The sequence below is a fragment of the Rhinatrema bivittatum genome, chromosome 6 (assembly GCF_901001135.1).
Source record: "Rhinatrema bivittatum chromosome 6, aRhiBiv1.1, whole genome shotgun sequence".
Lineage (NCBI taxonomy): Eukaryota > Metazoa > Chordata > Amphibia > Gymnophiona > Rhinatrematidae > Rhinatrema > Rhinatrema bivittatum.
This window is the reverse complement of record NC_042620.1, coordinates 10,172,799-10,198,159: the sequence shown is the minus strand read 5'-3', so window position 1 is coordinate 10,198,159 and position 25,361 is coordinate 10,172,799. Positions and strand designations below refer to the sequence as shown.

Below are 25,361 nucleotides of genomic sequence, written 5' to 3'. Positions count from 1 at the left end.
ATGCTGCGTGTGTTTCGTTCCCTCAGTAATTTGTTTGCTGCAGGAAGCTGCGTGTGTTTCGTTCCCTCAGTAATTTGTTTGCTGCAGGATGCTGTGTGTATTTCGTTCCCTCAGTAATTTGATTGCTGCAGGATGCAGCATGTGTTTCATTTCCTCAGTGGTTTGCTTACTGCAGGATGCTGTATGTGTTTCATTTCCTCAGTTGTTTGCTTACTGCAGAATGCTGCGTATGTTTCGTTTCTTCAGTAATTTGCTTGTTGCAGGATACTGCATGAGTTTTGTTTCAACCCTAATTTGCTTGCTGCAGGATGCTGCAACAAGCAAACTGGGACAATAGCAGACAACAATATCCTCTTCCCCTCACCCTTTACAGAAAGAAAGCCAGAGAAAGTGTGAAGATCTCAGTGACCCTCCTTTAGTTCACATACATAGGGAAGGACATAAGGATAAAGCATAGGAAAAGCACAAAACGTGTACAATTTATCCAGTCACTGAGACAACACAATCACTAGGCAGAGTGCAGTGCAACAGCTCTTCATAAGCAGTACAGAAGCCAAGGATGTCCTGATTATACAGTGCTAACAGTCACCCACAGTACAGCTCTGCAGGGTGTTATACCCAGCTTTCCCTCACAGAACAGCACTGTGCAATGGTACAGCCGCCCAACTACCTCACCGTACAGTATTTTGGAATGGTACAAGACTCACAATTGTGCACTGTGGGTTATTACAGCCACTCGTTTGCCCAGTCACTCACAATCCAGCTCTGTGGGCTGATTCATTTATAATACAGGACACTGAAGGAGGAATTGTCACTTGCCCAAAGCCACGAAGGGGTCAATTCACCCCCTGATTCTGGGCTCTAGAGGGTGAATTTCCCTGTAAATTTGCTGAATTGTTATTTTGTAAAAGGGGTAAAAGGAATTTTGGATGCGCAGGCAGCGGAATCCCCTGCAGGTTCACCACCCACAGCCCAGCCTTCAAGGGGTTAGGCAGCTGTACATGGGCACCTCCCTGAGCTCTCCGACCTGGCAGATAAACTGTCGGTTATCCCCAGATAGCTCCCATCTCTCCTACCTGCCATTAGAGCTAAGAGGAACAATTTCGTCAGGTTTCCTTCCTGGTAAAGATAGGAAATGTCATGAGAATGAAAGCTGCCACAGCCTTCAGTTCCCTAAATCTAACATCAATGGCGCTAGTTCCTTATAGCAAAAGCTGCTTTTAAAGAGCGAGAGCCCCCTGCCCCCACAGCTCACTGCACTCATTGTCCTGCCAGACCCTGCACGCTACATGACCAGCTAAGCACCCTCACTGACCACTCACCCCCCACCCTTCCTAGCTCTCCTCACTCATACTCACTCACTCACAACTGAAGGATTTGCATTCAAAGAGCGAGCGCCCCCACAGATCACTGCACTCATTGCCCTGCCAGACCCTGCACTCTACATGACCAGCTAAGCACCCTCACTGACCACTCACCCCCCACCCTTCCTAGCTCTCCTCACTCATACTCACTCACAACTGAAGGATTTGCATTCAAAGAGCGAGCGCCCCACAGATCACTGCACTCATTGTCCTGCCAGACCCTGCACTCTACATGACCAGCTAAGCACCCTCACTTACCACTCACCCCCCACCCTTCCTAGCTCTCCTCACTCATACTCACTCACAACTGAAGGATTTGCATTCAAAGAGCGAGCGCCCCCACAGATCACTGCACTCATTGTCCTGCCACCCTGCACTCTACATGACCAGCTAAGCACCCTCACTTACCACTCACCCCCCTCCCTTCCTAGCTCTCCTCACTCATACTCACTCACTCACAGCTGAAGGATTTGCATTCAAAGAGCGAGCGTCCCCACAGATCACTGCACTCATTGTCCTGCCAGACCCTGCACTCTACATGACCAGCTAAGCACCCTCACTGACCATTCACCCCCCACCCTTCCTAGCTCTCCTCACTCATACTCACTCACAGCTGAAGGATTTGTATTTCTTATAAACCTTAGTACCTCTAAAAGTATATTGATTTTGCTTAATCTGGATTTAGCTCTGTCCTTTTCATTGGTCGTTCGAGGCGGGTACAGTCAGGTACAGGATGTATCCAATATCCATATATCTACTCTCTTATTGCACCTTGTGATAGACCTTGTGCCTCCAATATCAGAGTTGTTCATCCCAGGCCAGAATGAGAGGACCTGGTAGGGAGAGAGACTGACGGGAGCTTTCATCGCCCAGGTCTGAGAAGATACATGGACTCCTGACTTCCCACCTTGAGGCCACCTTCATAGATTGTCTGTTGAGGTGTAAGTAATTATCGTTCCGCGTTATTCTGGCTCCTAGCTTCTTCCAGGAGGTAGCAGGTGATAAAGCTGGCAAGAGTCAGTGTCCTGTTTCCAGATGTCCCTGGTGGTTTCTGGGTCCAGACTTGTGCCTGTACTGAGCGGGAGAGGATGGAAGTGCAGAGGCTTCCAGTGGACAGCTCAGTTGTGCAGTCTGATAGGAAACCATAAATTGTGCTCATGTGGACTTGGGCTCCTGCAGGGGACCAGGAAGCCACATACCAGAAACATGGGGTGGGTTTTGTGGTCCGTTACTCACCTTTCCAAAACTCTGCTCAAGGTGAAGTACAATTCAGGTGCACTTGGCTTGTTTCTACCTGAGGCAATGGAGAACAACATGGCTTGCCCGAGGTCACAGGAAGCAGCAGTGGGATTTGAACCCTGGCTTCCCTGAGCCTCAGCCCGCTGCTCGAACCAGTAGGGCAACTCCTCCACTCCAACCCTAAATGGTACCACCGTCTGAACATGCAGGTCTGCTGTGACCACGGTTTGCTGGTTTCAGATGTGCTGCTCACACTTCCTGTCCCCTGCTATAACGCCCAGAGGCCCACAGGTAGGTACTGGTACCAATGAACACTTCAGAGGTGTTTCAGATCGCTTCAGAAAGGCTAACATTTCCATGATAATAGCAGGTAATGGTTATCCCGTTACCCTCGGTAGTAACTCCCCCACCTCTTCTCAGAGCAGCAGGGTAACTGTGCCCATCCCCCCACCTCTGAGCTGCTGAAACTCCAGTTTCACTGGCAGGACTACACTGGAGGCTTCCTACCCCTTGCTCCTGCCGCCCAGCGTCTGTGTCTGGCCCCCATCTTCCCTGGGCGGGGGAGGCGGAGGAGGCAGCTGGGGGTGGGGGAAGGGTCTGCTACAAGTTGGGGGAGTGGGGTGCTGTCAGACGCTGGCTGGGTCTGTGCCTCTTTTCCCCTCTGTCAGGTGCTCTTCTGTTAAATGCGTCCCCATGGGACTGAAAGTAGCCCCCGTCCTCAGAGTCTGTACCTGAGGCATTGGAGGGGGAAGTGGAGCGGCCGTGAGATTTCAACGTTGCTGGGTTTCTTTTTTACCCTCTTGAGACCTTTCCTGTCTGCATCTTGCTGCTGCTGCTGCTGCTTTATCTCCCCATGGTTTCCTGCGGAGCCGGGGCACATAAGTGTTTCTGAGCACACGTGAATGAGCCCAGGCCTCAAGTGAAGTGTGGCCCAAATGCTTTTTCCTTCCTGCCCTGAGGTTATGCAGGCTTCATGCTGTCACATCATCCTCCGTACACTTCCTCTTCCCAGTCCCGAAGGTCGCCGATGTGAAGGGAGGCGACTCCGCCTTGCGCGCCTTGGGAGAAAGCTGGCATTTCTCAAACCCAGGATTCAGCTGTGTTTCAAACACCAACGTCAGCAGCCACATTCCTGCCAGAAATGTTCCAAGCCCCGAGCAGGGGTGAAGCCACAGTGAGTGCTGGCAGAGCTGGGCTTAAGACCCAGTCCTGTGCTCCGCTTACAGGTCCTCTTCTTCCTGGAAACTTGAACGCTTCAGAGGTTTGTGTGCCGCCTCCTTCTCCTCCTGGACTGGGGCTTCCAGCTTCAGCCTCTGCTGGGCTATGGCCCCCATCAGCCTCCAGTCACAACCACATGGGGGGGGGGGTCCCCCTGCATTTTGGAGCCCCCACCATCAGAATCACCGTCCTCAGCCAGGGACCAGAAACTGCCACTGCAGCCTGAGCCTGCTGAAACTCCCTTCCCAAGGGACAGTGAGCGCTCCCTCTGCAGCATCCCCAAGCCCGTAGAACGGGAAACCTGAGGCAGGACTGGAACCCCAGGTGGCAGAGCACAGCTGCAATTCAAATTTTTTTTAAAAAAGGGACTTTTCCAGCGTGAAAGGTGAATATTTCCCATGCCCGTACGGCACTTCCTTCTGCTGTCACAGTAGTAAAGTCTGCACTGTTTATTCTTCACTTATTGTCCTTTTGTCTTGAGCTGACCTCGGTTCCCTTCCTGAAAGTTAATGGTGAACCAGAAACCTTCCCAGGTGCTAAATGCTGCGGCAAACACAAGGCTGGACAGAAGCCTGGGACTGAATGCAAGGGCTTAAATCCATATTTAAAACTCATTAAAAAAAAATTCTCTCATTAATCACTTTTTAAATATTAACCACAGACAGACTGAGGACAAATCTGGGAAGAGAGACCCTGGAGCTTGGACAGTCAAAGGTCACTGCCATGTAACAGCTAATCCTGGGGAAGGAGGGACTTGTGGTTAGTGCTGCCACAGAATGGGCACAGCACAGGCAGCAGCAGTGCAGGCTTCACACACACACACACACTGCCCCAGTACAGAAGAGGTACAGCACAGGGAAAGGCAGTGCAGGCTTCACACACACACACACACACTGCCCCAGTACAGAAGAGGTACAGCACAGGGAAAGGCAGTGCAGGCTTCACACACACACACACACAGCCCCAGCACAGAACAGGTACAGTACAGGTAACAGCAGTGCAAGCTTCACACACACACACACACACACACACTGCCCCAATACAGAAGAGGTACAGCACAGGGAAAGGCAGTGCAGGCTTCACACACACACACACACAGCCCCAGCACAGAACAGGTACAGTACAGGTAACAGCAGTGCAAGCTTCACACACACACACACACACACACACACACACACACACACACTGCCCCAGTACAGAAGAGGTACAGCACAGGGAAAGGCAGTGCAGGCTTCACACACACACACACACAGCCCCAGCACAGAACAGGTACAGTATAGATAACAGCAGTGCAAGCTACACACACACACACACACACACACACACTGCCCCAGCACAGAATGGGCACAGCACAGGCAGCAGCAGTGCAGCCTTCACACACACACACACACACTGCCCCAGCACAGAAGAGGTATAGCACAGGCAAAGGCAGTGCAAGCTTCACAGACACACACACACACACTGCCCCAGAACAGAACAGGTACAGTACAGGTAACAGCAGTGCAAGCTTCACACACACACACACACACTGCCCCAGCACAGAAGAGGTACAGTATAGATAACAGCAGTGCAAGCTACACACAAACACACACACACACTGCCCCAGCACAGAACAGGTACAGTATAGATAACAGCAGTGCAAGCTACACACACACACACACACACAATGCCCCAGCACAGAATGGGCACAGCACAGGCAGCAGCAGTGCAGCCTTCACACACACACACACACACACACTGCCCCAGCACAGAACAGGTACAGTATAGATAACAGCAGTGCAAGCTACACACACACACACACACACACTGCCCCAGCACAGAATGGGCACAGCACAGGCAGCAGCAGTGCAGCCTTCACACACACACACACACACACACAATGCCCCAGCACAGAATGGGCACAGCACAGGCAGCAGCAGTGCAGCCTTCACACACACACACACTGCCCCAGCACAGAAGAGGTATAGCACAGGCAAAGGCAGTGCAAGCTTCACACACACACACACACAGCCCCAGAACAGAACAGGTACAATACAGGTAACAGCAGTGCAAGCTTCACACACACACACACACACACACACACACACACACACACACTGCCCCAGCACAGAAGAGGTACAGTATAGATAACAGCAGTGCAAGCTACACACACACACACACACACACACAGCCCCAGCACAGAACAGGTACAGTACAGGTAACAGCAGTGCAAGCTTCACACACACACACACACACTGCCCCAGTACAGAAGAGGTACAGCACAGGGAAAGGCAGTGCAGGCTTCACACACACACACACACACTGCCCCAGTACAGAAGAGGTACAGCACAGGGAAAGGCAGTGCAGGCTTCACACACACACACACACAGCCCCAGCACAGAACAGGTACAGTATAGATAACAGCAGTGCAAGCTACACACAAACACACACACACACACTGCCCCAGTACAGAAGAGGTACAGCACAGGGAAAGGCAGTGCAGGCTTCACACACACACACACACAGCCCCAGCACAGAACAGGTACAGTATAGATAACAGCAGTGCAAGCTACACACACACACACACACTGCCCCAGCACAGAATGGGCACAGCACAGGCAGCAGCAGTGCAGCCTTCACACACACACACACACACACACACACTGCCCCAGCACAGAAGAGGTATAGCACAGGCAAAGGCAGTGCAAGCTTCACACACACACACACACAGCCCCAGAACAGAACAGGTACAGTACAGGTAACAGCAGTGCAAGCTTCACACACACACACACACACTGCCCCAGCACAGAAGAGGTACAGTATAGATAACAGCAGTGCAAGCTACACACAAACACACACACACACTGCCCCAGCACAGAACAGGTACAGTATAGATAACAGCAGTGCAAGCTACACACACACACACAATGCCCCAGCACAGAATGGGCACAGCACAGGCAGCAGCAGTGCAGCCTTCACACACACACACACACAAACACACACCCCCCAGCACAGAACAGGTACAGTATAGATAACAGCAGTGCAAGCTACACACACACACACACACACTGCCCCAGCACAGAATGGGCACAGCACAGGCAGCAGCAGTGCAGCCTTCACACACACACACCCACACACAATGCCCCAGCACAGAATGGGCACAGCACAGGCAGCAGCAGTGCAGCCTTCACACACACACACACTGCCCCAGCACAGAAGAGGTATAGCACAGGCAAAGGCAGTGCAAGCTTCACACACACACACACTGCCCCAGCACAGAAGAGGTATAGCACAGGCAAAGGCAGTGCAAGCTTCACACACACACACACACACACACACACACACGCACTGCCCCAGCACAGAACAGGTACAGTACAGGTAACAGCAGTGCAAGCTTCACACACACACACACACACACACACACACACACTGCCCCAGTACAGAAGAGGTACAGCACAGGCAAAGGCAGTGCAGGCTACACACACACACACACACAGCCCCAGCACAGAAGAGGTACAGCACAGGCAAAGGCAGTGCAGGCTACACACACACACACACACACACACACACACACAGCCCCAGCACAGAAGAGGTACAGCACAGGGAAAGGCAGTGCAGGCTTCACACACACACAGCCCCAGCACAGAACAGGTACAGTATAGATAACAGCAGTGCAAGCTACACACAAACACACTGCCTCAGCACAGAACAGGTACAGCATGGGCAGCAGCAGTGCAGACTTCCCGTGCACACACACACACACACACACACAAACACACACTGCCCCAGAACAGAACAGGTACAGTATAGATAACAGCAGTGCAAGCTACACACACACACACACACACAGATACTGCCCCAGTACAGAAGAGGTACAGCACAGGCAAAGGCAGTGCAGGCTTCACACACACACACACACACACTGCCCCAGCACAGAAGAGGTACAGTATAGATAACAGCAGTGCAAGCTACACACAAACACACACACACACTGCCCCAGAACAGGTACAGTATAAGTAACAGCAGTGCAGGCTACACACAAACACACACACACACACACTGCCCCAGCACAGAACAGGTACAGTACAGGTAACAGCAGTGCAAGCTTCACACACACACACACTGCCTCAGCACAGGTACAGTATAAGTAATAGCAGTGCAGGCTACACACAAACACACACTGCCCCAGAACAGGTACAGTATAAGTAACAGCAGTGCAGGCTACACACAAACACACACACACACACTGCCCCAGCACAGAACAGGTACAGTACAGGTAACAGCAGTGCAAGCTTCACACACACACACACACACTGCCTCAGCACAGAACAGGTACAGCACAGGCAGCAGCAGTGCAAACTTCACTCACACACAGACACTGACCCAACACAGAAGAAGTACAGCACAGGCAGATACTGCCCCAGGTACGGTATAGGTAACAGCAGTGCAGGCTTTATACCCACACCACACACACACACAGACACTGACCCAGCACAGAAGAGGTACAGCACAGGCAGGAGCAGTGTAAGCTTCACACACACACATATACGGCCCTTGCACAGGCAGCTGAGTGGACAGGCAGTATGGGAAACATCTCTTTCTGCAGTTTCCATTATCACAATCCTGAGCACTAGTTCTTCTTCTCTGGGACCAGCTATGGACCAGCTTGATTGGGTCTGGATTTAGGCACAGGCAATTTGAGCTACTGCCTCCAGTGTCAGAGTTTTATCGGTGCTGGAGAATCGCCGGAACTGCTGGTTGCCTGTATCCAGGCCTGGCGCCAGCCCCAAAAGTACAGCAGCAGCACACGGAGCCAGGACTGGGCCTCCGGCAGCCATGGCGCACTGACCGGCCCTATGGTGCCACCTTCTCTCCCACTCTTTTCTATGGTAACAGGAAGGGGAGGGGGCGCCAATGGACCGGTCAGCGCACAATGGCTGCTCTGGGCACGGGCCTGCATTTTCTGCTGCTGCTGTTGCTGTGGGCTGGCACCGCGATACAGAGGGCCAATTGTCCCCCTCCCCCCATGGAAGTGGGGGCAGCAGATACCACCCCTCCCAACTGCCTATAGATGAGGGCAACTTAAATCTGGCCCCAAGCTTTATCAATATCGGTCAATGGCATCGACTATGGACATCATCAACACACAGCAAGTGGACAGGACCTGCTCCGGGCACCCTTAGCAGCGCAGTGCAGAACCTTCACTGGCCTATAGAGGTGCCATTCCCCAATGCTGGTACCCATTGCTGGGGATTCTAGTAGGAAAAAGGCATTGAGAAAGAGGGATGGAGAAAGAAAGAGAGAGAGAGGAAAAGCACAGAAAGAGAGGAGAGGTGAGGGAATGAGAGGATTATACAGAGAGAAAGGGGAGGCAGAAAAGCCCCAGGATACCATCTATGGGTTACTGAGAACAAGCTACATTGCTACAGCATCCCGCACCTCTGCCACACACCCTCACCCAACATGGAGCAGACACAAAAAGAGGAACACCAAGAGGCCCGACTGTATGCAATGCAACCCCAAAGCAAGAGAAACAGCAATGCATTTTCCTCCTGTGCTGCACATTCCAAGAGCTGAGAGAGGAAATCCAAGGAGAAATAGAAACAGCAATGCATTTCCTTCTGTGCCGTGCAGAATACAGAGAGATCAGAGCTGCACCGGCCCCAGAGCTGAGAGAGGAAATACAAGGAGAAATAGAAACAGCAATGCATTTCCTCCTGTGCTGTGTGGAATACAGAGAGATCAGAGCTGCACATTCCCAGAGCAGAGAGAGGAAATCCAAGGAGAAACAGAAACAGCAATGCATTTCCTCCTGTGCTGTGCAGAATACAGAGAGATCAGAGCCGCACAGGCCCCAGAGCTCATAGAGGAAATCTGAGACTTCCCACTACAGAATGAGCAGGGAAACCTCCTTATAATCCTGGGGAAAGAGGAGAGACAGCAGGGAGAGCAGCACAATCTCTGGTGTCCTGCCCCAGGCCAGAAACCTGATCAGACCAGGGACCAAAGCTTTTGCAAACCTGTTGCCTGCTAGCAGGGGACTCAGCTGTGCAATGGGAGGATTCCTGGGGAGGGGTGCAGACTTTTCCATTTTCAAAAGGACATGGCCCAAAAGTTCCCCCAAATTTTCCATGTGCTTAGCAGGGGTAACTGTGAAGGGTCAGACTGTGCTGGGCTCATGTTCTTATGCTGTAAATCCTCTTTGAAAATCGGTGTCATTTCCAAGCCTTCCTGCTGCCTAATTTGGGGGCTCCCCCGGAACAGATCTAGGAAGCTTCCTTAAAGTGGATTTGAGCCCCGGATCCCCCCCCCGAGCCCTGCTCCGCCCCTCAGCTCCCAGCCTCTCCAGGCGCAGTGGCCGGTGCTCACCTTTATTATAAGTTTATCTCGGAAGATAACGAAACTTAATATTTACAATTAAAAAGTCATTTCCCCGTGCGGGCCCTGGAGGGCAGGGGCAGTTTACACAGGATTATCTGGATTACAGCAAACAGGTCTCATAAACCGAGGCTATTGATCTGCTGCTAATTGCCTGCCCGTGATTACTGCGGGGGGGGGGGCGACCCCCAGCTGCTGCTGCTTTCTGGTCTTCTTCCAGGGTCTCCTTTCTTTTTTTGCCTTAATGCGTTGTGCGCCTCTTACCCTGGCCATGCACTTATTTTATTTTGGGGATGGGGGAGGGGGGGTGATATTCTCTCCCCCCCCGCTTCCCCAGTTTCATTCCCTTCAAGCCATCAGCTCATGGATGAAATACAAAGGCAAATCTTCCCGAGTCCCGCTCATAGGGGTGCAGGTTGCCCAGCGGATTCTCAGGGATCCTTTCGGACCCAACCGAACCCCTTTCCTCTCTTCCCTCCTCTTGGGCTCACCCTAAGGTCCGCCCTCCCCTGCTTCACAGCTATTTTCTGTTTATTTAAGAATGGAAATTGCAGTCTAGGAAGCGTTTTTAACAGATTGCGCGCATTAAGAGGATGGGGCGGAAGGCCGCCCTGCCACGGCTCTCCCAGAAATAAGAGGCGCGTTCGTTTCAGCGCGCCCCGAAAATCAGGGGCGCGTTCGTTTCAGTGCGCCCCGGAAAATAAGAGGCGCGTTCGTTTCAGCGCGCCCCGGAAAATAAGAGGCGCGTTCGTTTCAGCGCGCCCCGATAAATAAGAGGCGCGTTCGTTTCAGCGCGCCCCGGAAAATAAGAGGCGCGTTCGTTTCAGCGCGCCCCGGAAAATAAGAGGCGCGTTCGTTTCAGCGCGCCCCGGAAAATAAGAGGCGCGTTCGTTTCAGCGCGCCCCGAAAATAAGGGCCGCATTTTCCATTCCTTCCTGGCTGCATCTTGTGAAAATACTTTGTTGTCCTAGGTAAAGAGCCAGAAGGGCACAGTCCGTTCAGTTGCTTTTCTTTTTATTAGAGAAGCCCGGAGTAATTATGACAAAGGCAGGAGCCTCCCGCGCTTCTCTTCCAAGCTCTCTCCCGACTTCCCAGATTTGCCCCCAGGATCCGGCAGGAAATCTTCTTGGCTTGTTCTGGAAATGTATTTCCTGATAGGATTTATAGCGAAAAATGATTTCTCGAAATTCTTAATCTGGACGCATTTAGGCTGAAATGGGCAGAACGATAATGATAAAAAAGTAAAATAAAATTTGGAGCTTTAGAACGGCATTAATTACCACTAATTGTTGCATGAAATTTAGAGGAAGCAATCAGCAGTACAATTTTCTCCAGCAGAGGTATCGTTGGCCCCAGAATTGAAATGCGATTATTTTTGTCAGGATTAACATTTTAAACTTGACCTAACGAGAGCCGAACTGGCCCGAGCTGCCTAGGGGCCACCCGAGGGTCCCCCGATCAGGGCCATTTCAATCCAGCTGCGCCCAGCTGCAGGGCCCCCGAGTTAAAAAGCCAAGCCCGACGGAAGGAGCGTGCAGTGAAGCGGGGATTGGGAGCAGGAAGAGATTTGCTGTCCATTTTCCTGCTTTCTCTTCGCCTTGAAATAAATGTAAAACGAACTGAGAACAGAACATCCAAGGGATCATTTAAACGCCGCATAGGAAGGGCCCGGGCGTGGTCACCGCCGGTACCGTTCTTCTTTCTGGGGGGAAACGCCAGCAGATATTTCACAGCCAAGCTTGGTATCTGTCCTTTCATCGCAGGGAGAGAGAAGGACTTCGTCCATCCCCATAAAGGTCACTTCCAAGCCCTGGGTTTCACCCGCTCACCCGGATTCCTAACCTGGGGTTCTTGCCTTGTGGGCTGGGGTAGTTACTGAATTATTTGCGCTCTCGGGGGCAGGTTCCTGTCCATTTCTGGGGTCCTAATGTCTGAGAAACCCCCCTCACACCCACTAATTCACATTCATCAGCTTAAAATGCAGCCCCCCCCCCCCCTCACCTCCTGACCTTGTCCAGCCCGAACCACCCTGACTGCTGAGGGGGCCTGGAGGTGAAGGGCGGGAACACTAATGTAAGCAAGAGGCCACCCAAAAAAGGGATCCCAGTTCTCCTTTCCCCACCCCCTTTGCTTATTCTCCTTTTGAGGACAGTTCAAACGAAAAATGCAGTGTGAATTATCCCAAATTCGTCAGGTCCACAGAATATGAGAAATGATTCCTCTGAGAAAAGAGGAAAAATGGAAGAGAGGAAGAAATGAATGAGGGAATAAACCCCAGGGAGAGAAAAAGGATGGAAGGAAAAGAGGAGACAACACTATACGCAGTGTACACACACACTGACATGCACAGGATATGTACACATCCGACGAGGTGTGACCATACATGATACACCCAATATACACACACACTGACATGCACAGGATATGTACACACCCCACGAGGTGTGACCATACATGATACACACCACACTGACATGCACAGGATATGTACACATCCGACGAGGTGTGACCATACATGATACACCCAGTATACACACACACTGACATGCACAGGATATGTACACACCCCACGAGGTGTGACCATACATGATACACACCATACTGACATGCACAGGATATGTACACATCCGACGAGGTGTGTCCGTACATGATACACACAGTGTACACACACCATACTGACATGCACAGGATATGTACACATCCGACGAGGTGTGTCCATACATGATACACCCAGTATACACACACACTGACATGCACAGGATATGTACACACCCCACGAGGTGTGACCATACATGATACACACCATACTGACATGCACAGGATATGTACACATCCGACGAGGTGTGTCCGTACATGATACACACAGTGTACACACCATACTGACATGCACAGGATATGTACACATCCGACGAGGTGTGTCCATACATGATACACACAGTGTACACACCACATTGACATGCACAGGATATGTACACATCTGACGAGGTGTGTCCATACATGATACACACAGTGTACACACCACACACTGACATGCACAGGATATGTACACATCCGACGAGGTGTGTCCATACATGATACACACAGTATACACACCACACACTGACATGCACAGGATATGTACACATCCGACGAGGTGTGTCCATACATGATACACACAGTGTACACACCACACTGACATGCACAGGATATGTACACATCCGACGAGGTGTGTCCGTATATGATACACACAGTGTACACACCATACTGACATGCACAGGATATGTACACATCCGACGAGGTGTGTCCATACATGATACACACAGTGTACACACCACACTGACATGCACAGGATATGTACACATCCGACGAGGTGTGTCCGTACATGATACACACAGTATACACACACACACTGACATGCACAGGATATGTACACATCCGACGAGGTGTGTCCGTACATGATACACACAGTGTACACACCACACTGACATGCACAGGATATGTACACATCCGACGAGGTGTGTCCATACATGATACACACAGTGTACACACCACACTGACATGCACAGGATATGTACACATCCGACGAGGTGTGTCCGTACATGATACACACAGTGTACACACACACTGACATGCACAGGATATGTACACATCCGACGAGGTGTGTCCATACATGATACACACAGTATACACACCACACACACGCCCATGAAAAGAGCTCAGGCCGGCACACCTGGAGTAAAAGGAAATGCTCCGTCGGTATTGCACCGAAATAAAAGGGTAAAAGAGAGAGAGAGAGAGAGAGAGAGAGAGAGAGCCTTGCATCCCCAAGGAGCCCTACACTGCGATACTGGAGAAAGACGAACAGCAATGCATTTCCTCCTGTGCTGTGCAAGATACGAAAAGATCAGAGCTGCACATCCGCACAACCGAGAGAGAAAGTCCGAGACGTCCCACAAAAGAATGAGCAGGAAAACCTCTTTATAATCCTGGGGGAAGAGGAGAGCAGCAGCAGAATATGTGCTGTCCTGCCCTCAGGCTGGACCGGCACCAGAACCTGGGAACTGTCCTCCTCCGCCCTGTCATTTTATTTCACTGCTAGGTCACTATTCCTCCCATTTTTTTCCTTTCACTGTAACCACTTTATCTATTATTTTGGCAACAGGTACAAACTGTCAGGCAAATAAAGGTCCCTGGATTGGATTTTGAGCAAGAAAGAGGCAGAGGCTGATGTACTAAACAGCAAAATATTTTACCAAAATGAGCCAGCACCATGCAAAGATTTTCTGGATTACATTTTACAAAAAAACAAAAATGGCCTTCTGAAAAAATGTTCATACAAAATGTTGCAGTATTAAATATCTAATGAGCTTATTGGTTTGATTCTTCAACTGATTGGCGACTTTGCATAATTTTTGCAAACACAGAATTATGCACCCAAAAATGGCAACTCATGCAGAAAAATAATTGAAAATGCTATTGCGTGCACTATTTGCAGTTTTCCAATCAAAGAAATGGAAATATTCTCTCTCGCGCGCGTGCTCTCTCTCCTGATTAAAGCAGTTTATCAGCACCAAATATGAAACCCGGAGCAAGCTGTCAGAGAGAGGGAAACAGCAGACGTCCAAAGTCTGCGCGTCTTCCCCGCAATTTTAAGGAGCTTTCTGCCCTCCGCACCCAGCACATGCCCGCCCCAGCTCTTGTTATACACGGTGTGTGTGTGTCTGAGAGTCTGTCTGGCCTTCCCTTTCTCTCTCTCTCACACACACACACACACACACTTGTTGCAGTCCCTGTCGGCCCTTTGTGTCTGATGAGATTAGAAGTTGCTCCCAGGGCTGCGAGCTCTTCTCCTTCCCTAATGGAGCATGAAATGCGTGCGGGCTTCCTACGAGCGATCAGTCCTGAGTACAACGTCCCTCTGTAAGGGGGAGGCAGAGCCCCTGACTCCCACCAGGAAAGAGCTGACAGGAGGTCAGGGCGCCAGATCCCTCACACTCTGGGGCCCCTCGGCTGGGGGACCTTTCCCCATCGTTTGTAAGGGCCCCACACTGAATGTATTCCTTTTGCTTTCAATAATTTGCGGGGGTGCCACAGGCAGGTGCCTGTTGCAATGATCTTCGCTGTTTTCCAAAAAGAGTGGCCAAGGTAGGAAAAAAAATAATAAAGTTCATTGTGAGAGCCAGGATCCTTACAGACAGACAGTCTTGCACCCTGGCTGAGAAGAGCACAGGATCCTTGTAGTACAGACAGTCTTGCACTCTGGGTGAGAAGAGCACAGGATCCTTGTAGTACAGATAGTCTTGCACTCTGGGTGAGAAGAGCACAGGAGTCTGGGCACCGCATTGCCGGAACTCACTGAGACAGCTTCACAGGATCAGCTGCAGGCAGAGGCAGTACCAGGCTCTGGGGAAGGCTGGGTCCATGGGAGAACACTGGCCTACGGCACAGTCTGGTGCTGCTCATTCACTAATGTAACCACTTACCTGTGCAGACATGTGCACTAATATAATACACCCACACACAGGCGTGTACACTAATATAAGTACTTACACACATGTACAAATTCCCTCACGTGCAGACATGTACACTAATATAATACACCCACACACAGGCGTGTGCACTAATATAAGTACTTACACACATGTACAAATTCCCTCACGTGCAGACATGTACACTAATATAATACTCACACACAGGCGTGTACACTAATATAAGTACTTACACACATGTACAAATTCCCTCACGTGCAGACATGTACACTAATATAATACACCCACACACAGGCGTGTACACTAATATAAGTACTTACACACATGTACAAATTCCATCACGTGCAGACATGTACACTAATATAATACACTCACACACAGGTATGTACACATGCACATATGTATACATTCCCTCATGTGCAGACGTACACTAATATAATACACTCACAATATAAGTACTTACACACATGTACAAATTCCCTCACGTGCAGACATGTACACCAATATAATACACAAACATGTATGTACACTAATATAAGTACTTACACATGCACATATGTGCAAATTCACTCACGTGCAGATATGTACACTAATATAATACTCACACACAGGCGTGTACACTAATATAAGTACTTACACACATGTACAAATTCCCTCACATGCAGACATGTACACTAATATAATACACTCACACACAGGTGTGTACAATATAAGTACTTACACACATGTACAAATTCCCTCACATGCAGACATGTACACTAATATAATACCCTCACACACAGGCATGCACACTAATATAATACATGCACAAATAAGAATGTGCACTAATATAAGAACGTACATCTGCACACATATACAAATACACTCAAAAGTACACTCTCACAGTCAGACAATACATAGCAGAAGCACTCAAATATACCTTCATGTATATATATGTATACACATTTGGAGAAGTATATCCACAGCCCTTTCCTCTCCACCCTAAGCTCTGTGACCTAAACTCCATAAACTCCAAATTAGACTGTAAGCTTTTGGGGGCAGGGACCTTGCAACTGTGTGACATCTGTGATAGTGCTAAAAAAGGGTAAATACTGGTATTGCTAATACCCAGAGAGAGAGAGAGAGAGAGAGAGAGAGAGACATCGAGATGGGCACACACACAACTCCCCCATAGTCCCGGGGGAAGGCTGAGTATATTAAATCTGACAAACTTTGCAATGTTTCCACTTCTAGGGCAGTTTGAGGGGCATTCTTCGGGGCAATCTGGTTAAGGTGAAAGCCCTGGCTGTTTGCTGAGGACCGGTCCATCTCCTGCTCACTCTGGGGCAGACCTTCTGCCCCCTCCTCCTGTTGGGCAATATTCGTTCCCCCTCGATGTCCCCAGCCCAGAGGCGCGAGCAGACGGGATGGGCCTCAGCTGCAGATCCCTCTAGTCCGCAGCACCCATGGGGTGCAAACCTGTGCCTGGCACCCGCTGACCTGGTCAGTGCTGCCCACCAGATCGGGGCGTGCCAGCTGCGAGTGCCCCAAATGTTGCGGCAGAAAGGTTGCTCGCCTCGCCCCGGTGGTGCCAGAATGAAGGTTGAGCTCGTGGCCCTGGGTTTCCCCTGCCTCCCGCAATGTTACGGGACTGCGGGCCTGACATTAACTCGGAACCGCACACGGAGCTGTTCCGGTCCGGTTCCAGGGGACAGGCTGCAAGGGCCAGCGTGCAAGGGCCAGCGTGCAAGGGCCATGGTGCTTCCCCTTCCAGGAAGAACAGAAGCTTGGAAATGGCTTGCGATGCTCCCCGGCACGCGCAGGATAGTTGTATTATGAGTTAAGAGATTTGGGATTTCGCACGTTTGTTTCTTTCTTTGTAAGCAAGAATTTTGAATATTTTATATATTCTAATCCGCCAAGGTGGGAATATCCGGACGACAGAAAATCGAAAATAAGGCTAAATAAACAAGGATTTCTTGTGAAAACCTTGCTGACCCCACCTGCTGGCCGGGGCTCCCGAGAGCCACAAGGCGACCCTGGCTGTGATTTCCAGAGCCACTTTTAGCAGCCTGCGGCTATCAAACTGGCTCCACTCCTGGTGCCCGCAGCAATGCCCAGTGGCCAGGACTGACCGGCCAGTGCCCTCTCAGGGGCTGTTTACATCTCATCAGGATTGCGAATTGCAGAAGCAGCCGCAAAAGTTTTTTACATTTCCCACTTCAAGGGCTCCTGTCCTCGAACTTTATTTTAATAAAGTTTCGGCCCTGCCAACATTTTTTTTTACATCATTACAGTTAGCAGCAAAGAGTTATTTCAAAACGGGTTAGTTTTTAAAGATTTGTAAAGCCTCACCTGCTCTAATAAATGTGAGTACGCTAGAGGTGCGGCTGTCCTGATCATCATCAGAACCCCCGGCAGAAATTATCCCCACATATGTAAGGCATGAATACAGCACAGACAGGCCAAAGAGTGATTCTTTATGGGAGCCCCATGCAGGCGTCACACGGAAACAGGTAAAGGAAGAATACAGCACAGACAGGTGAAGTGAAGATCTCCATCAGAGCTCCATGCAGGCATCATATAAAGCAAGAATACAGCACAGACAGGTGAAGAGCAGATCTTCAATCAGAGCTCCATGCAGGCATCACATAAAGCAGGAATACAGCACAGACAGGTGAAGAGCAGATCTTCAATCAGAGCTCCATGCAGGCATCACATAAAGCAGGAATACAGCACGGACAGGTGAAGAGCAGATCTTCATCAGAGCCCCATGCAGGCATCACTTAAAGCATGAATACAGCACAGACAGGCCAAAGAGTGATTCTTTATGGGAGCCCCATGCAGGCATCACACTGATACATATAAAGCAAGAATACAGCACAGACAGGTGAAGAGCAGATCTTCATCAGAGCTCCATGCAGGCGTCACATAAAGCAGGAATACAGCACGGCAGCCAAAAGGGTAACGCAGAGGAAATGTTTTGGGTTTTTTTTAAACAAAAGTGTAGCAGTATTGAAATCTGCAGAACTGGTATTCGGAAAAAGTGAGAAAAAAAAACTATATTAGAACAGAAAAAAAACAAAACGCGCGGTGGCGCCAGGAAGGAGGCGGCGAGCCTCGCTGGTGCTGGGCAGATCGCGGGCACGGTTTGTCACTCCCTGGCTCCCTGGCTCGGGCTGCAGGTGCTGAGGGAGAAGCAGCGCCGGGGCGGTAAAACGCAGCGCGCCCCTCCAGCAGCCCAGTGCACCCGGCAGGATTCTCTGCAGCGCAGGAAAGCTCCGGGGCCCAGCGGCTTCCAGGCCGCGAGCGAGGACCCCTCCTCGGGGGGAGCAGGTGGGTCCCTTCCTCTGCCACCCTGGCCCGGCGCCCCTCCTGTACTCACCGTGGAAGTCGGGCAGCCTGGGGATCATGATGCCGGCTCGGATCCAGTGCTCCAGGGGGAAGGATGCGGCCACCGCAGCCGCCTTCAGGTGCTCCGGGCTGGGCTGGGGCAGGTGCGGGAAGCCCGGGTAGGTGAACGCAGGGCGCTGCGCCGCCAGGGCCGGAAGCGGGTAGACTGGCGCCGGGTAGAGGGCCGGCAGTCCCGGGGGTTGCAGGGTCAGTAAGCCGGGCTTGGGGACGAGTCCTGGCGGCAGCTGGGCCCGGGAGGAGGAGGAGGGGGGGTCGGGCCCCAGGCAGGACCGCGGGCTCCCCGCGGAGCTCTGCGGGGAGACGCTGGCCAGGGGCCGGGGGGGCTCCTCGGCCAGCAGGGCCTCGATGCGGAAGTTCTTCGATTTCTCCATTGACTTCTGCACGCAGAGCTGGCGGGGGAGGGGAGGGGCCCCGCGCTTGGGCCCCGCGGCAGGGTTCGCAGCCCGGGGCACGCGTGGCTTTCAGCCCTTCTCCCTTCTTCTCTCTCTCTCTCTCTCTCTCGTTAACCTTGGCTGCGCAGCACCCCGGCTCCGGCGCGGCTCTCCCTCCTGCCCTCCAGCTGGGAGCGGTCCCCGCGGATCCTGGAGTCGCGCTCCCTTCCCTCCAGCCCTGAGTCCTCGGCTCCTCGTCCCTCCTGCGGGTTTGGGTTGCCTTCTCAGTGCTTTCCTAGCCGTTCCCACACTGCCAGCCGGGCTTTTTTTCTTTACAGTCTTCTCCTCTCCTCTCCTCTCCTCGCCCCTTGGTCCGAATTTCTCATTGGCCGCTCCCCCCCCCCCCCCTTGAATACCCAAAGCTATTGACAGCTCCTTAATTAAGTAATTACTCCCTCGTTTCTGGCATCCGAGCCCAGCGCTGTGCTTTGCACCTCGGGTTGTCTGAATTTCAGGGGGACGGGGCGAACTTCCAGGGCTCATCAGGGACCCCTCAGGACCTGGGCAGACGGAACTGGCACCGATTTATTGCACTTTTCAATCCAAGACTTGGGCGGGGGGGAAAAAAAACCCTTTTCTTAAAGCAAGCCCCGATGCAAATTCCTCGCTTTAGAGCTGCTATTTGCACCGTGTTTGTCGTTTATAAAGCTCACGTATTCCTGTGCAATAAATGCGTTTTCGGCGGGGCAGGATGAGTGCAAGGGACGTTCCCTTTCTATATGGAGTGGTTTGGGCTTTTAAATGGAGATTTACAGTGGGAAATGTTTTCGGTTTTCTTTAAACAAAAAAGAAAAAAAAAGAAAAACCGCTTTGTATTTTGGTTTTTCTTATTTTTATTAGGGATCCTCGCTCCCTCCAGCACCTGAATGCAATCCGCTTTCAAATGGCTAAAAGGCGGAATGCGAATCTAGGAAATCTTTTTGTTTCTTTCGGAATTTTTCTTGGTTTTATTTTTTTTTTCTGGAAATGTTTTCTGCAATAAAAGCGAATTCAACCTCATTTCCAAGCCACAGGATCGCTCGTCTCCTGCCGCTGATTTTATTTCGGGGTATTTCTAGTTTAGACACCGCCGATTTAAAGCGGTTTATAACAAATGTTCAATACAGGAATAATAACAAAACCCCTCCATCTCTTTAAGACATTGTAACGCGCCCCTCGAAACGAATTTCCCTTTCGTTTCCGGTTTTAGAATCGGACATTTAGGGAGATCGAGCGCTTCCTTCCTCCGTGTCCCTTTCCTTCAAACCCCATTCCCAAAGGCAGGTTTTCCCGCAGGTTACCGTTTTGGTTTATCTAATTTGAATGCTAAGAAGCCAGAAAGTCCATTTGCGGCGGGAGAAAGCGTTTGTACCCGCGGGGACTCAGTGGAAGGGAGAGAGCGCGCTCCGCGCACTGCGGGGACCCTCTGCCCGGAGCCGCTGCGCGGTTTCTCAGCTCCCGCACTCCTTTCCTTCCTTCCTTCCGCTCTCTCGCATTTTCCCTCTCGTTTTTCTCCCTTTGTTTTGTTTTGTGTTCGTTCGTTTCTTTCTTTCTTCCTTTACTTTTCTTTTTTAGAATTGATTTCTCCTTTCTCTTCCCTCTCTGCTTTCTTGTTATCCTTTCCTCCTGCCTCTGAGGAGCTCCGCCGACCCTCCCTGTCCAGCGGAGAGACGGAGTCAGCGCTCCTCTCCCCCTCTCTTCCCCCGGGTCTCTTTATTGCAGGTTGTTACTGCTGCAGGCACCGCTGCTGCCGCTTGTTGACTTTAATCTTGGTTTCGCTGGGAAGGTTATAAAACCGTTTTTAAATTGTACCTCGGCAGATAAGAGGAAATTAATAATGAAAGGACTCTGCTGTTTGTCAGCCTCCTTCCCTGGGCTCTTGTTCCCGGGATGGGCCGGGGCCATCTCAGAGGGCTCGCAGGATCGCAGAAGTTCATGGTTGACTGTTGGGGATTGGATGGTTTCTTTGTTCTACAGAAGCCTCTTCTACCCCCCCCCCCCTCCCCCAATGATCATTTAGTTCTGATGTGGAAAACGGGATTTTTTGGGGGGGACAGAAAGCAGAGTAAAAGGGGTAAAAGAAATGAGTGGAATAAGTGGAAGAGAGGGTCCGGTATGGGTAAGAATAGAAAAAAAGGCCGAAAAGCGCTGCTGCGCTGTGCTCCCAGCAGAGACGAGGGAGGAGGAAGCTTTGAGAGAAGTAACACAGGAGATGAGGGCAGGTAAAGAGCCAGCGGCCCATTCAGTCCGCAGCTCCCCGTCCCACTCTTAGTCCAACATTGCTCCTTCAAGCTTTGTAATAATCTAACTGGAAACCAGTGAGGCTATGGTGCTGACCTCCGGCCACCTCTGGTGGGGTGCGGATCCCTCCTTCAGACGCTGCCTTAGGACCAGGTGGAAACTCCCGGAGTGACTCTCCCTCGGACCTTGGGGTGGGGGAGCTCCTGGGGGGATAGGATGGAAGCTCGGGGGGGGGGGTCTCCCCTTCAGACCCTGATCTAGACTCCAGCTAGGAGTGAGGGGGGGTGGGGGGGATGAAAGCCCTTGTGATCTGTCCTTCAGACCTTGTGCTAGGCTCTGGCTGTGGGCTCCCTCCGTACTCTGCACTAAAGGAAGCCACCAGCAGAAGCCGAGTGCCTGTCACAAACATTGCCTCCATGGGTTTTATGATTATAAAAGTAATTTCAATAGGAGAAGAGGCTTGAGGTCAGCTCCGCACCTGAAAGAAGCAGTGAATACGAGGGGGCAGTCCTAGCAGCATATCAGGTACCCCGGGTGCACTCTGAGATCCACCGTCCGCTAGCCCCAAGGCTGAGAACGAATTGATCGCAACAGGTTATAGCCACCTGTACCCTTGAAAGGCAAGACCATGACCGAATACAATCCAGTGTCTCTGGAGAAGAAACACGAGCTTGAGAGAATTACAATTACCCAGTCTGATCCACTGGAGAAAATACCTGACTCCAATGAGTGGGAACCTAAGGCTGGTCCAGATTACATGAGTTCACCTGAGAACTAATTCTGTCTTAAGTGTTGGAGGCAAAAACAGTAACAAAATTCAAAGCCTGTGCAGACACAGAGGATCCTTAGCTGTGGGGAAGTGAGGGGTAAAGCCTGGGATAAGCACAGAGGATCCTTAGCTGTGGGGGAGTGAGGGGTAAAGCCTGGGATAAGCACAGAGGATCCTTAGCTGTGGGGGAGTGAGAGGTAAAGCCTGGGATAAGCACAGAGGATCCTTAGCTGTGGGGGAGTGAGAGGTAAAGCCTGGGATAAGCACAGAGGATCCTTAGCTGTGGGGCAGTGAGAGGTAAAGCCTGGGATAAGCACAGAGGATCCTTAGCTGTGGGGGAGTGAGGGGTAAAGCCTGGGATAAGCACAGAGGATCCTTAGCTGTGGGGGAGTGAGGGGTAAAGCCTGGGATAAGCATAGAGGATCCTTAGCTGTGAGGGGTAAAGCCTGGGATAAGCACAGAGGATCCTTAGCTGTGGGGAAGTGAGGGGAAAAGCCCGGGATAAGCACAGAGGATCCTTAGCTGTGGGGAAGTGAGGGGAAAAGCCTGGGATAAGCACAGAGGATCCTTAGCTGTGAGGGAGTGAGGGGTAAAGCCCGGGATAAGCACAGAGGATCCTTAGCTGTGGGGGAGTGAGGGGTAAAGCCCGGGATAAGCACAGAGGATCCTTAGCTGTGGGGAGTGAGGGGTAAAGCCCGGGATAAGCACAGAGGATCCTTAGCTGTGGGGGAGTGAGGGGTAAAGCCCGGGATAAGCACATAGGATCCTTAGCTGTGGGGGAGTGAGGGGTAAAAGCCCGGGATAAGCACAGAGGATCCTTTAGCATGTGGGGGAGTGAGGGGTAAAGCCGGGGATAAGCACAGAGGATCCTTAGCTGTGGGGAGAGTGAGGGGTAAAGCCCGGGGATAAGTCACAGAGGATCCTTAGCTGTGGGGGAGTGAGGGGTAAAGCCCGGGATAAGCACAGAGGATCCTTAGCTGTGAGGGAGAGTGAGGGGTAAAGCCCGGGATAAGCACAGAGGATCCTTAGCTGTGAGGGGAGTGAGGGGTGTAAAGCCCGGATAAGCACAGAGGATCCTTAGCGTGAGGGGAGTGAGGGGTAAAGCCCGGGATAAGCACAGAGGATCCTTAGCTGTGGCGGGAGTGGGGGGTAAAGCCCGGGATAAGCACAGAGGATCCTTAGCTGTGGGGGAGTGGGGGGTAAAGCCCGGGATAAGCACAGAGGATCCTTAGCTGTGGGGAGTGAGGGGTAAAGCCCGGGATAAGCACAGAGGATCCTTAGCTGTGGGGAGTGAGGGGTAAAGCCGGATAAGCACAGAGGATCCTTAGCTGTGGGGGAGTGAGGGGTAAAGCCCGGGATAAGCACAGAGGATCCTTAGCTGTGGGGAGTGAGGGGGTAAAGCCCGGGATAAGCACAGAGGATCCTTAGCTGTGGGGAGTGAGGGGTAAAGCCCGGGATAAGCACAGAGGATCCTTAGCTGTGGGGGAGTGAGGGGTGTAAAGCCCGGGATATAGCACAGAGGATCCTTAGCTGTGGGAGTGAGGGGGTAAAGCCCGGGATAAGCACAGAGGATCCTTAGCTGTGGGGGGAGTGAGGGTAAAGCCCGGGATAAGCACAGAGGATCCTTAGCTGTGGGGGAGTGAGGGGTAAAGCCGGGATAAGCACAGAGGATCCTTAGTGGGGGAGTGAGGGGTAAAGCCCTGGGATAAGCACAGAGGATCCTTAGCTGTGGGGAGTGAGGGTAAAGCCCGGGATAAGCACAGAGGATCCTTAGCTGTGGGGGAGTGAGGGGTAAAGCCGGGATAAGCACAGAGGATCCTTAGCTGTGGGGGAGTGAGGGGTAAAGCCTGGGATAAGCACAGAGGATCCTTAGCTGTGGGGGAGTGAGGGTTAAAGCCTGGGATAAGCACAGAGGATCCTTAGCTGTGGGGGAGTGAGAGGTAAAGCCTGGGATAAGCACAGAGGATCCTTAGCTGTGGGGGAGTGAGGGGTAAAGCCTGGGATAAGCACAGAGGATCCTTAGCTGTGAGGGGTAAAGCCTGGGATAAGCACAGAGGATCCTTAGCTGTGGGGGAGTGAGGGGTAAAGCCTGGGATAAGCACAGAGGATCCTTAGCTGGGGGGAGTGAGGGTAAAGCCTGGGATAAGCACAGAGGATCCTTAGCTGTGGGGGAGTGAGGGGAAAGCCTGGGATAAGCACAGAGGATCCTTAGCTGGGGGGAGTGGGGGTAAAGCCGGATAAGCACAGAGGATCCTTAGCTGTGGGGGAGTGAGGGGTAAAGCCTGGGATAAGCACAGAGGATCCTTAGCTGTGGGGGAGTGAGGGTAAAGCCTGGGATAGCACAGAGGATCCTTAGCTGTGGGGAGTGGGGTAAAGCCGGGATAAGCACAGAGGATCCTTAGCTGTGGGGAGGAGTGAGGGGTAAAGCCTGGGATAAGCACAGAGGATCCTTAGCTGTGGGGAGTGAGGGGTAAAGCCTGGGATAAGCACAGAGGATCCTTAGCTGTGGGGGAGTGAGGGTAAAGCCTGGGATAAGCACAGAGGATCCTTAGCTGTGGGGAGTGAGGGTAAAGCCTGGGATAAGCACAGAGGATCCTTAGCTGTGGGGGAGTGAGGGGTAAAGCCTGGATAAGCACAGAGGATCCTTAGCTGTGGGGGGGAGTGAGGGGTAAAGCCGGGATAAGCACAGAGGATGCTTAGCTGTGAGGGGTAAAGCCCGGGATAAGCACAGAGGATCCTTAGCTGTGAGGGAGTGAGGGGTAAAGCCCGGGATAAGCACAGAGGATCCTTAGCTGGGTGAGGGAGTGAGGGGTAAAGCCCGGGATAAGCACAGAGGATCCTTAGCTGTGGGAGTGAGGGGTAAAGCCCGGGATAAGCACAGAGGATCCTTAGCTGTGGGGGA

At 51.7% G+C, this 25,361-nt stretch overlaps 1 protein-coding gene across 1 annotated transcript in view; it reads right to left on the bottom strand.

The window, feature by feature from the left end:
* The window catches only part of LOC115093177 (motor neuron and pancreas homeobox protein 1-like), a 43,062-nt gene extending 23,301 nt beyond the window's left edge, over nt 1-19,761 (bottom strand). The window contains exon 1 of the mRNA XM_029604885.1: nt 19,011-19,761. Coding sequence (XP_029460745.1) covers nt 19,011-19,410 — 400 coding nt within the window. The 5' untranslated portion in view covers nt 19,411-19,761. The remainder of the gene's footprint in view (nt 1-19,010) is intronic.
* Between the last annotated feature and the right edge of the window lie 5,600 nt (nt 19,762-25,361).